Raw genomic sequence first — 11,160 nt, forward strand, 5'->3', positions numbered from 1 at the left:
TGGGGATGGTCTTGATCCCTGCTCTTGTACAAAGTCACAAACCTCCGCCCAGAGTTCATAGTGACTCTATTAGATCTAGTCGCTTAAATCTATTTCTCACTTCCACTGTATAATCATAAGGGATTTGATTTAGGTCATACCTGAATGGTCTAGTGGTTTTCCCTACTTTCTTCAATTTCAGTCTGAATTTGGCAATAAGGAGTTCATGATCTGAGCCACAGTCAGCTCCAAGTCTTGTTTTTGCTGACTGTATAGAGCTTCTCCATCTTTGGCTGCAAAGAATATAATCCATCTGATTTTGGTGTTGACCATCTGGTGATGTCCATGTGTAGAGTCTTCTCTTGTGTTGTTGGAAGAGGGTGTTTGCGTTCTCTTGGCAAAACTCTATTCATCTTTGCCCTGCTTCATTCTGTACTCCAAGGCCAAATTTGCCTGTTACTCCAGGTGTTTCTTGACTTCCTACTTTTGCATTCCAGTCCTCTATAATGAAAAGGACATATTTTGGGGGGTGTTAGTTCTAAAAGGTCTTGTAGGTCTTCATAGAATTGTTCAGCTTCTTCAGCATTACTGGTTGGGGCATAGACTTGGATTACTGTGACACTGAATGGTTTGCCATGGAAATGAACAGAGATCATTCTGTCATTTTTGAGATTGCACCCAAGTACTGCATTTCAGACTCTTCTGTTGACCATTATGGCTACTCCATTTCTTCTGAGGGATTCCTGCCCACAGTAGTAGATATAATGGTCATCTGAGTTAAATTCACCCATTCCAGTCCATCTTAGTTCGCTAATTCCTAGAATGTCGACCATCACTCTTGCCATCTTCTGTTTGACCACTTCCAATTTGCCTTGATTCATGGACCTGACATTCCAGGTTCCTATGCAATATTGCTCTTTACAGCATCAATTTTCTCAATTATACCTCAGTAAAGCTGAAAAGGTTTTCTTTCATTTAATTACACCAGGCATGCTGGGAGTTATTCCATTTCTCATTTTAGGCACTTGCTCTCATGCTTAAAATACGTATTTACATTTTTATTTCCGAACAGGTATGCATTCTCCTTCTCCTTTAGAAAAGACAAAGTTCTGACGGTGCTTCACCTGAACTCTGGGTACTCATATACACGTGTGTGGGTTGTGCACGTCTCTCTCCATGCACACGTGTGGGTGTGTTTGTGTGGTCAAGCGTGTATCTGTGTACTTCTCCAAAGCTCATTTTCGGCCATGCGTTCCTCTCTGTTGCATCTCCCTGTCTCTCTGCCATCTCTTAGTATTCCTTTCTGTGTGAAAACCATCAATATCCAAGAACTTGCACCTCTGGAAATGCCTTCTTTCACGCTCATTGTCTTTTTATCCAGTTGCTTGAGAACACTTCCTATTTGGAATCCAGCGTGTGACTCAAGTACTAGGAGAGGAAAACGCTGGTCAAGGTTAAGGGCCCTATGCCCCCAGAGCCCAGCTCCTCTCTCAGGACCTGGTGTGTTGAGGCTGAGGCACGGCCCACAACGGGAGGCAGTGCGGAACCTCCTGGAAGCTGGGGATGTGCTCTGCATGAAGCTCTCACTTCTGCTCCTTGCAAGGGCTCCGACTCAGGGGGAACTCTTCCTGGTTGATTCCCTGACAGCGTGGCTCCAGTACCCTTTAGCGCCCCCTTTTGGTAGGGGGCAGTTTGCTTCCATGGCTGGTCATTCTCTTGATAATCTGCGTTTTCCACAGGAAGTAGTTTCAGGACATTTTCAGGGCCTCAGTCCAGTCCCTCTTTTTTTTTTGAAGTTTAAATTTACTTAAAATAGAATTAACTGTTTCAAATTGTATAATTCAGTAGGAAATACTTTTTAAATTTAACCTTCAGTTTCTCAGTTTACTATGAAAGGTCAAGATACGGATGATACTTCCATTTATTTTTAAAAATATGTAATTAATTAACCTATTTGTTGATGTCGCTGGGGCATACAGGCTCTCCGTTGCAGGTTGTGGGGTCTTTAGCCCAAGTGTGCGGTGTCTGGACCCCTGGCCGGTGATCCCGCCCGGGCCCCTAGGTAAGGAGGGCCGAGTCTCAGTCAGGGGCCCAGCGGGGCGGCCCTCGGGTGTCACGTGCGCATACATGAGTCCCAGCCCTTCGCAGGTCGGTTCTCGTCAGTAAAGGAGGCTCCATTATTTGCTGCCTCAGCCGTTGCCATCTGTTGTGAGCGTCTTCCCGTCAGACACTTACGACAGATAGCACACTGGCCCTCAGCACAGGCCCGCCTCTCCTGAATCTCCCTGTCTGCTCTCTGTGCTGCACTCTGGACCATTTCCTCAGTGCCATACTCTGACTTCACACGTGGCCGCTCAGCTGTCTTCTTGGCTGCATGACTTTTTAACGTGTTGAATCTACTGTATTGTTCACGTCGAAAATTTTCACCTCTTTTCACTGACCACCTGTTCTTCTACAAAATAATCCACATGCTTGCCTGCCTTTATTTTTCTGTGAGGATGGTCTCCTCTCTGTGTGCACACGGGGGGAAACCTCTTCCTCTGACCCTGAGAACACTCTGGCCGCCGTGGCCACACCGCCGACCTCCCGTGCTTCCCTGTGGTTCCCCTCCATTTGGGGAACTTTCTTTCTGCCCTTGTCTGTGGCTACGTGTTTCAGAAACACTCTCCGAGCATGTCTCAGCGTTAGGAGCAGAGGAGGCTCTGGGTGGGCACCACACTCACCCCCTTCCGTGCAGTCTCAGTCTGCAGCCCTTCAGTCCACCCTCTCCTGATGTCACCTCGTCTGGAAATTGACCATGATGACGGCAGCAAGACCCCACAGCCCCTCTGAGGGACAGGGTTTGGGACAACATGCAGAGGAGGAACCTCAGGTGCAGAGAAAGGGCACCGCCGCCCCAGGTACATGAGCAGCGGGCACACGTTTACAGGAGCATCTGTTCTCCATCAGAGTGAGAGCTCTGACCGCAATCAATACTCCCTAAAGCTTGCAGGTGATGACAAGCCCGGGAAGAGACTGTGCCCAAGGACCCCGGGGCCCCGAGGAGGCAGGATGCACCCAGGGGCTTGTTTCCAGGAAGGCGGGCTGGACGGTTATGCGATAAAGAGAGACGCCCTGAAGGGGGCGGTGACGGGGAAAACCACACTCCAGGGCAGGGGAGGAGTCAGTTTCCTTCCTTATTCCCTGAGCGTCTCCTCTGGCCTCTCGGCCACATGGACGGCACTGAGCCCAGGGAGACACTGACCGTGTGTCCCTCATAAAGAGCAGACTTGTGGACACAGAGGCGAGGGAGAGGGTGGGACGAGTGGAGAGAGTAGCATGGAAACGCGCACACCAGCTTATGTAAAACAGACGATGGGGGGAATGTGCCGCGTGACTCAGGGAGCTCACACAAGGGCTCTGTGACAACCTAGAGGGGAGGGAGGTTCTAGAGGGAGGGCATGTGACACACACGGCCGATCCATGCTGATGTATGAGTGAAACCAGCACCATATTGTAAAGTAACAATCCTCCAATTAAAAAAAAAAAATGTGTCTCTGGGGATCTGAGCCCTGCGGGGAGCAGGAGCTGACATCCTCCCTGAAGCATCTCCAGGGTCTGGTGACCCGTCCATGGTGAGGACCCCCAGGGACCTGCTGATGGGTGGGCAGAGGAGGAAGCAGACCCTGAGGAGAGGCTCACAAAGAGAAGGCCACCTCCTGGATGCCCTCTACTGGAAGGGGCGTCTCAGGAACACACTGGGACTGTCATGGGGATGACGCCAGGCTTTCAAGAAGAGGCTGTTCCCCTTCCTGGGGGGATGCTGATGTGACAGCCACGTGACAGGAAGCCCCAGCCCCGGAGAGGACACACCCTGTGGTCTGTCTGTCCGGAGGACACCCAGGTCTCTTCCATCCTCACAGCCTGGACCAAAGGGAGGAGACACCATGGCCCCTGTGATCCCCGCCCTGCTCTGCCTCGGTGAGATGAGGAGGGGAAGGGGGAGCCCTGGTCTGGAGGGACCCCCAGCCAGCCTGATCCGTCAGGGGACCCCAGGGCCCAGGAGGCTCCCGGGGAGGAGCGGCGCTGTTCAGAGCTGAGGGCACACCTCTCACAGGGCACTCTCTTCCAGGGCTGAGTGTGGGCCTGAGGACCCATGTGCAGGCTGGTGAGTCTGTCCCAGGGCCCAGCTCCCTCCTCTCATGGGGACAAGGGTCACCCCCAGGCCGCGGGGAGGGAGAGGGCAGCTTGGGTCTGGGTGGTCTAGGCAGAGAGCCGGGGCCAGGGGGAGACGCCTGGCGAGCCCGCCTCTGATTTCCTTCCAGGGACCCTCCCCAAACCCACCATCTGGGCTGAGCCGGGCTCTGTGGTCCCCAGGGATAGCTCCGTGACCATCTGGTGTCAGGGGTCCCCGGGGGCCCAGGAGTTCCGTCTGGATAAAGATGGAAGCCCAGTTCTCTGGGACAGACAGAAACCCCTGGAGCCCGGGGACAAGGCCAAGTTCTCCATCCACTACATGGGGCAGGACCACGCAGGCAGCTATCAGTGCTACTACAGAACCCCCACTGGCTGGTCAGAGCCCAGCGACCCCCTGGAGCTGGTGGTGACAGGTGAGGGACTCTCGGGGGCCTCGGGCTCTGCCCTCAGGAGGGGGTCTGCTCTCAGGGGTGTCCCTCTCACAGCCCAGCCCTGGGGGGAGGGTGGGAGCCCCAGGGAACCAGCTGCCTCCTTCTCTCCTAGGATCCTACGGCAAACCCAGCCTCTCAGCCCTGCCGAGCCCTGTGGTGACCTCTGGAGGGAACGTGACCCTCCAGTGTGCCTCCCGTCAGGGATTTAACAGATTCCTTCTGACCAAGGAAGGAGAAGACGAGTCCTCTCGGACCCTGGATGGACAGCGAACCCCCAACTGGCAGACCCAGGCCCTGTTCCCCGTGGGCCCCGTGACCCCCGGGCACAGGTGGACGTTCAGATGCTACAGCTTTCACAGGCACACCCCCAGGGTGTGGTCGGCCCCCAGCGACCCCCTGGAGCTCCTGGTCTCAGGTGAGGAAGTCCCGTCCTGACCCCATACATTTGTGCAGACAAGACAACGTACTGGGGTCTCTGCTCCCAGGGGAGCCCCTGTGAGAGGGTGGGGAGAGGAGCGTGGGGCTCACAGGACAGACACACAGACTGAGACACGGCGAGGCCTGGGGCTGGGACTGGAGATGGGGGTCCACAGGGGAAGCAGTCCCAACAACCCAGCGCCTGTCTCTCCCCAGGGCTGTCTGGGAAGCCCTCCCTCCTGACCCCGCAGGGCCCTGTCGTCACCTCTGGACAGAACCTGACCCTCCAGTGTCGCTCTGATGTCAGCTACTCCAGATTCGCTCTGTCCAAGGAGGGGGGACAGGACCTCCCCCAGCGCCCTGCCCGGAGGCCCCAGGAGGGCCTCTCTCAGGCCGACTTCCCCCTGGGCCCCGTAGGCACCGTCCAAGGGGGCCGGTACAGATGCTATGGTGGACACGGCCTCTCCTCCGAGTGGTCGGCGCCCAGTGAGCCCTTGGAGCTGCTGGTGGTAGGAGAGGAGCCAGCGGGTCAGTCGGGGACCAGACTCTGCACAGGCCCCACGGGGAGCCCCAGGGCTGATGCTGGGACCAGGGGGAGGGGTCCCAAGGAGGGGATAGAGAGACAGGGGTGGGGGAGGGGAGAGACTCAGAGAAACAGAGCACTGAGGGGCCAGAGAGGCCCGCAGAGTCTCGCTCAGAACCCGGGCCGGCGCCCACACCCCCTTCCTCTCTGCAGGACGGCTCAGACACAGACCCTCCCTCTCGGTGCGGCCAGGCCCCTCGGTGGCCCCGGGGGAGAATGTGACCCTGCTGTGTCAGTCAGGAGACAGGACGGACACCTTCCTTCTGTCCAAGGAGGGGGGAGCCAATCGCCCCCTGCGTCTGCGCTCCCAGGACCAAGACGGGCGGTACCAGGCCGAGTTCTCCTTGAGCCCTGTGACCTCAGCCCACGGGGGCACCTACAGGTGCTACCGCTCACTCAGCACAGACCCCTACCTGCTGTCACAGCCCAGTGAGCCCCTGGCGCTCGTGGTCTCAGGTGAGCCTCAGTCTGTCCCTCTCACTCAGCAGCTCGGGGCCTGCCCTGGGAGTGCCAGGTGGTGGAGGAGGAGGCACTGAGGGAGTGGCCCCCTGAGGGAGGGGACTCGGAGCCTGTGCCCTGCCCCTTCCTCCCACACTGGGGTCCCAGAGGGGCAGGTGGGCAGTGCGAGGGTCTCGGGGAGGCCACAGAGCCCTTCAGGGCAGAGGGGGGTGAGGTGGGGACCCCAGGTCAGCCCAGCGTACGCCTTCCTGGGCTCATTCCCAGGACCCAGTATCCCAGCCACAGATCCAGATCCGAACCTGGGGACTCTCGGGGCTCTGTGCTCAGGGGAGACAGCCCACCCCAGGGCGCTTTAACATTCTTTGGGAGGACAAGGCCCCTCAGATTGTCAAGGAGCGGCGGGGAGTCAGGCAGAAATGGCGCCGGAGCCACAGGCTGCAGGGGCCTGAGGCTGCTGCATGGGGTTCAGTCTGGGAGAAGCAAGTCCGCCCCCACTGCATCCTGCCCCCGGAGGCTGCAGGGATCACCTCCTCCCGTGCGCAAAGTCCAGCTGGCAGACACAGAGGGCTGAGCGAGCGTCTACAGGGGGAGGTGGATCCGTGGGAGCCACGGTTGGGTCCCACCCCGGGACCCCACAGACCACTGATCAGGGGCGGGGTTCCACCCCAGGACCCTGCAAACACCACTCAGGGGCGGGCCCAACCCTGGGACCCCACAGACCACTGCTCACGGGGGGCCCACCCCGGGACCCCACAGACCACCGCTCAGGGGAGGGCCCCACCCCACCCTGTGCTGTTGGAGCTCCTTCAGCTCAGGGTCCTGATAGGAACGTCTGAGACAGTAAGATAGAGAGACCCCAGGAGTCTCCCGAGGAGGACACGGCCCACCCACAGCCTCCCTTCAGGACACCCGGGCCCGGCTGACACCCTCCCCCAGCACCGCTGTCAGACCCGCGAATGTGAACGAGGACAGCGTCCCCGTCGGGTTGGGCTCGGGGCCGCGTCTTCTCACGGGAGACGGGTGCCCTGGGCACACACAGGGGGTAAGGGGGCCAGCGCTGACCTGTGCGCCCTCACCCCAGACTACACGGTGCAGAATCTCACCCGGATGGGCCTCGCGGCTTCGGTCCTGCTGCTCCTCGGGATCCTTCTCTGCCAGGCTCGGCACGACCACGGAGGAGCCCGAGACCCAGCCCGGAGCTGAGCACCGGGACCCCGCACTCCCCAGAGCTCAGGAGCCCGGGAGGGGAGCTTCTGGTGTGGGAGCTTCTGGATGAGCTTCTGACCCCGGGGGAGAGATGAGCCGCAGGGTGGGAGGAGGCCCAGGCGTCCCCAGGGGACTTGGCCTCTGCTCATGGGGCCCCCTCCCTCCTGGGGAGGACGCCCCGGCTCCCGGCTGCTCTCATCCCTGGACCGAGGCGCATCCCACATGGCAGGGGCGGGTCGTCACCCTGTACGCCCTCAGGCTCTGTCCACTCTCATGGAGGACATGAGCCTCATTGTTCATGCTCGCTGTCTCTGGTGTGCACAATGACCTCCATCTCTTCTCAGAAACAGAACATCGTTTAAGTAACTGAATAAATGGGTGGAAGTGGGGCCCGTTTGGAACAGTTGGATCCTAAACTCTTCCCTGAGCCCCCTCTGGACCCCTCACGCCCCTCCTCCTCGTCAGAGGACACCTGCTGTAGTTTCTCCAGAAACACTGTCAGTGTGAAGGGACACCCTGGCGTTTGAAGTGACAGTCAGGGCTACGCTGGTAAATGAGCTCAGGAATACATCATTTTGTAAAGAGCAACGATATGGGGTTTCCCTGGTGGTGAAGAGTCTGCCAGCCAATGCAGGAGACACGGGTTCAATCTGTGATCCTGGGGGACCCCACGCGCCAAGGAGCAAGTGAGTCTGTGAGCCGCAGTGACTGAGGCCGGCACATCCTGGAGCCCACGTGCTGCAGACAGGCCAGTGCTGCAGACGCCCAGACACCGCAGCGAGGGAGCACCCCGCTCACACAACCAGACACACCCCCGCAGCAACACAGCCCCGGCACAGACAAAATCAGCAGGCAATACATGCTTAAAGAGCCCAGTGTGAACTGTGTGTCTCCTCTGGGGCAAACGCACTCCGTGGCCAACCTCAAGGTGCCTGGGTGAAGGCCGGTGGGAAGGAAGGAGCAGGTGGACTATCCTAGTCTGGTGCGCCAGACTGGCGCAGCCTGCGAGTCTGGTGCAGCAAGCCTCCACCGATGGCCCCACGTGCCCAGATGTGTCTTCTCATTACAATCACATAGGATGGTCTCCACCTCAGTTTTATGCCCCAGGTTCCCTGAAATGAGATGCCCACCTCCTAGTTCATCTGTAAGAGAGGGATAGAGAAAATGATGGAGGAGACAAGGCTGACTCTGAGGAATCCCAGCACATCACGGGCAGGGGTACTCATCAGCCCGGTCAATCTGGAGAGTCGACAGCAACTCTCAGTTAAAGGGCAGAGACACAGCGCTGGCCCACAGTTGTATAACCCAGAGGAAGATGCGTGCACGGCCACGCGTGTACAAGCAGAATATGGACACGTGGGTTGTTCACGTGGGAAAAGTCGAAATCACTTTCACCAAAATGAATGGTTTGGTGTATATATATGCAACATAATTTTACACAAAAAATGCACAAAGCTGGATTGCTACAGGAACACAAGTCAGTTTTCAAGCATGATGGTGAATAAGTGAAACACGACTGTAGGAGTCCAGTGCATCACATCAAATTCAAAAGGCAAAAACATGGGACTCAATACATAAAATAAGAAATGAGACAGGAGGAACAAGAGCTGCTACCAGGTTTCCCTGGTGGCTTGGCGGATAAGAATCCAGCCGCCAACACAGGGGACGCAGGTTCCATCCCTGCTGAGAGAAGATCCCGTGCCAGCCGCAAATGCTGAGCCTGCGGGCCCAGAGCCCTGCCCTGCGACAAGACACGTCACCAAAGCGAGGAGCCCAGGCACCGCAGCAAAGAGAAAAGCTTCCTGAGCTCAGCTCAACGGGAGGAAATCCCCTGGGCAGCGAGGAAGACCCAGCACCGTCCTCTGTCCCTCAGGCGTGTCCAACTCTGTGACCACATGGACTGTAGCCAACCAGACTCCTCTGTCCGTGAGATTCTCCAGGTGAGAATACTGGAGTGGGTTGCATTGCCCTCCTCCAGGGATCTTCCCCACCCAGGGATCGAACCCAGGTTTCCCGCATTGCAGGCAGATTCTTTACCATCTGAGCCACGAGGGAAGTCCAACACAGCCAAAATTAATTAATAATTAATTTTTAAAATTGATACCTCAGAGATACAAAAGTTTATACGAGAGTACTAAGAACACTGTGTGCTGAGCCATCCAACAGCAAACCTGGAAGACACGCACACGTCTCTAGAGACACACAGCCCGCCAGAACGGAGGCAAGAAGACCCAGACAGCCTGAACAGACTGGCCACTGGAAGCGACACAGAATCTCTAATAACACCAATGAAAACTCCATGCAAACCAGAGGCCAGAACTGGATGGCTTCATGGAGGACTTCTACCAAACTGACAAAGAGGAACTTCTATGACCCTCTTCACACTCTCCCAGGAGACTGAAGAGGACGAAACTCTCCCAGAGTCTTTCTATGAGCCACCGTCACCCCGGTACCTAAACCACACAAAGACACAACCAAAAAAGAAGTTACAGAACAGAGCGCTTTATGAACATAGATGCAAAATGTGAAACAAAATATTAGCTAACCAAATTCAACAACACACAAAAAGAATCACACACCATGATCAACTTGGATTCATACCAGGGACACAAGGATAATTCAACATGTGCAAATCGATCAATGTGAATTGCCACATCAACAAGAGAAAAGACAAAACAACATGCTCATCTTAATAGGTTCAGAGAAAGCACTGATAAAATGCAACATCCTTTCATCATAAAAGGTCTCGCCAAAGTGAGTAGAGGGAACATATCTCAACGTAACAAAACCGATTTATGACAAGCACACAGTCAACACAGTACTCAAAGGTAACAAGCGGAAAGCCTTCCTACAGCTCTGGGACAAGGTAAGGACGCCCACTCTCACCATCTGTGTTCAACACACCACTGGAAGTCCTAGTCATAGCAATCAGGCAAGAAAAAAAAAAGGATTCAACTTGGGGCAGGAAGGAGGCAAAACTGTCCCTGTATGCAGATGACGTGATACTGCATTTATAAAACACTGAAGACTGCACACACAAACTGCAGAACCGAGGGAGGGGGCATCCGGTCTGCGGAGTGGGCAGGCGTGTTGTCTGGGTCTGCAGTCTCTTCGTGTGTGTGTGTGTGTGTGTGTGCGCGCGCGCACATGCACACGTGCTCAGTCGTGTCCAACTCTTTGTGACTCCACAGACAGTAACCCGCCAGGCTCCTCTGCCCATGGATTCTCCAGGCAAGAATACTGAGGTGGGCTGCCATGTCCTTCTCCAGGGGATCTTCCCCACCCAGGGATCGAATGCAAGTCTCTGCACCTCCTGCGCTGGCAGGCACATTCTTTACCCCTGAGCCGCCTGGGGAGCCCGAGTGCAGCCTACCATCACTCTGTTTCTCTCATTCCAAAAGGGCGCCAGATACCTGCTTACCCTTCTCGCTTTTCCCTGTGTATGTGGACTATCAGGGCTCCCCAGGGGGCACTAGTGGTGAAGAGCCTGCCTGCCAGCGCAGGAGACATAAGAGACTTGCGTTCAATCCCTGGGTCGAGAAGATCCCCTGGAGGAGGGCATGGCCACCCCCTCCAGTATTCCTGCCTGGAGAATCCCATGCACAGAGGAGCGTGGCAGGCTACAGGCCGTGGGGTCGCAGAGTCGGACACGGCTGTAGTGACTGAGCACACACACTAGTTAACTATCGTTTCCGTTTTCCATTTCTGGCCTCACTGTGACACATTTCAGAAATTTTAATCAGCGCTTTAAGCAAGATGGCAGATGGGGAAGTCCCAGCCCTCATCTCGCACAGAAACACTGATAAACCGGGATTATCTGGGCCTCATGACTTTTATGCAAACTGCAGAATCCAGCTAGTGAGCTGCAACACCTCAGATGAGCAGAAAACCGGAAAGAAACACTTCAAA

The 11,160-nt window shown here is 56.1% G+C and overlaps 1 protein-coding gene across 1 annotated transcript; it reads left to right on the top strand.

The window, feature by feature from the left end:
- Positions 1 to 3,300: 3,300 nt before the first annotated feature.
- LOC129631458 (leukocyte immunoglobulin-like receptor subfamily A member 6) lies at positions 3,301 to 8,167 on the top strand. Its single transcript, XM_055552490.1, has 7 exons — positions 3,301 to 3,939; positions 4,091 to 4,126; positions 4,284 to 4,568; positions 4,699 to 5,001; positions 5,220 to 5,531; positions 5,740 to 6,042; positions 7,127 to 8,167. Exons 1-7 carry the CDS (start codon positions 3,906 to 3,908, stop codon positions 7,246 to 7,248), a joined length of 1,395 nt encoding a protein of 464 aa, XP_055408465.1. The 5' UTR covers positions 3,301 to 3,905; the 3' UTR covers positions 7,249 to 8,167.
- The last annotated feature ends 2,993 nt before the right edge of the window (positions 8,168 to 11,160 follow it).

The sequence above is a fragment of the Bubalus kerabau genome, chromosome 17, assembly GCF_029407905.1.
Source record: "Bubalus kerabau isolate K-KA32 ecotype Philippines breed swamp buffalo chromosome 17, PCC_UOA_SB_1v2, whole genome shotgun sequence".
Taxonomy (NCBI): domain Eukaryota; kingdom Metazoa; phylum Chordata; class Mammalia; order Artiodactyla; family Bovidae; genus Bubalus; species Bubalus kerabau.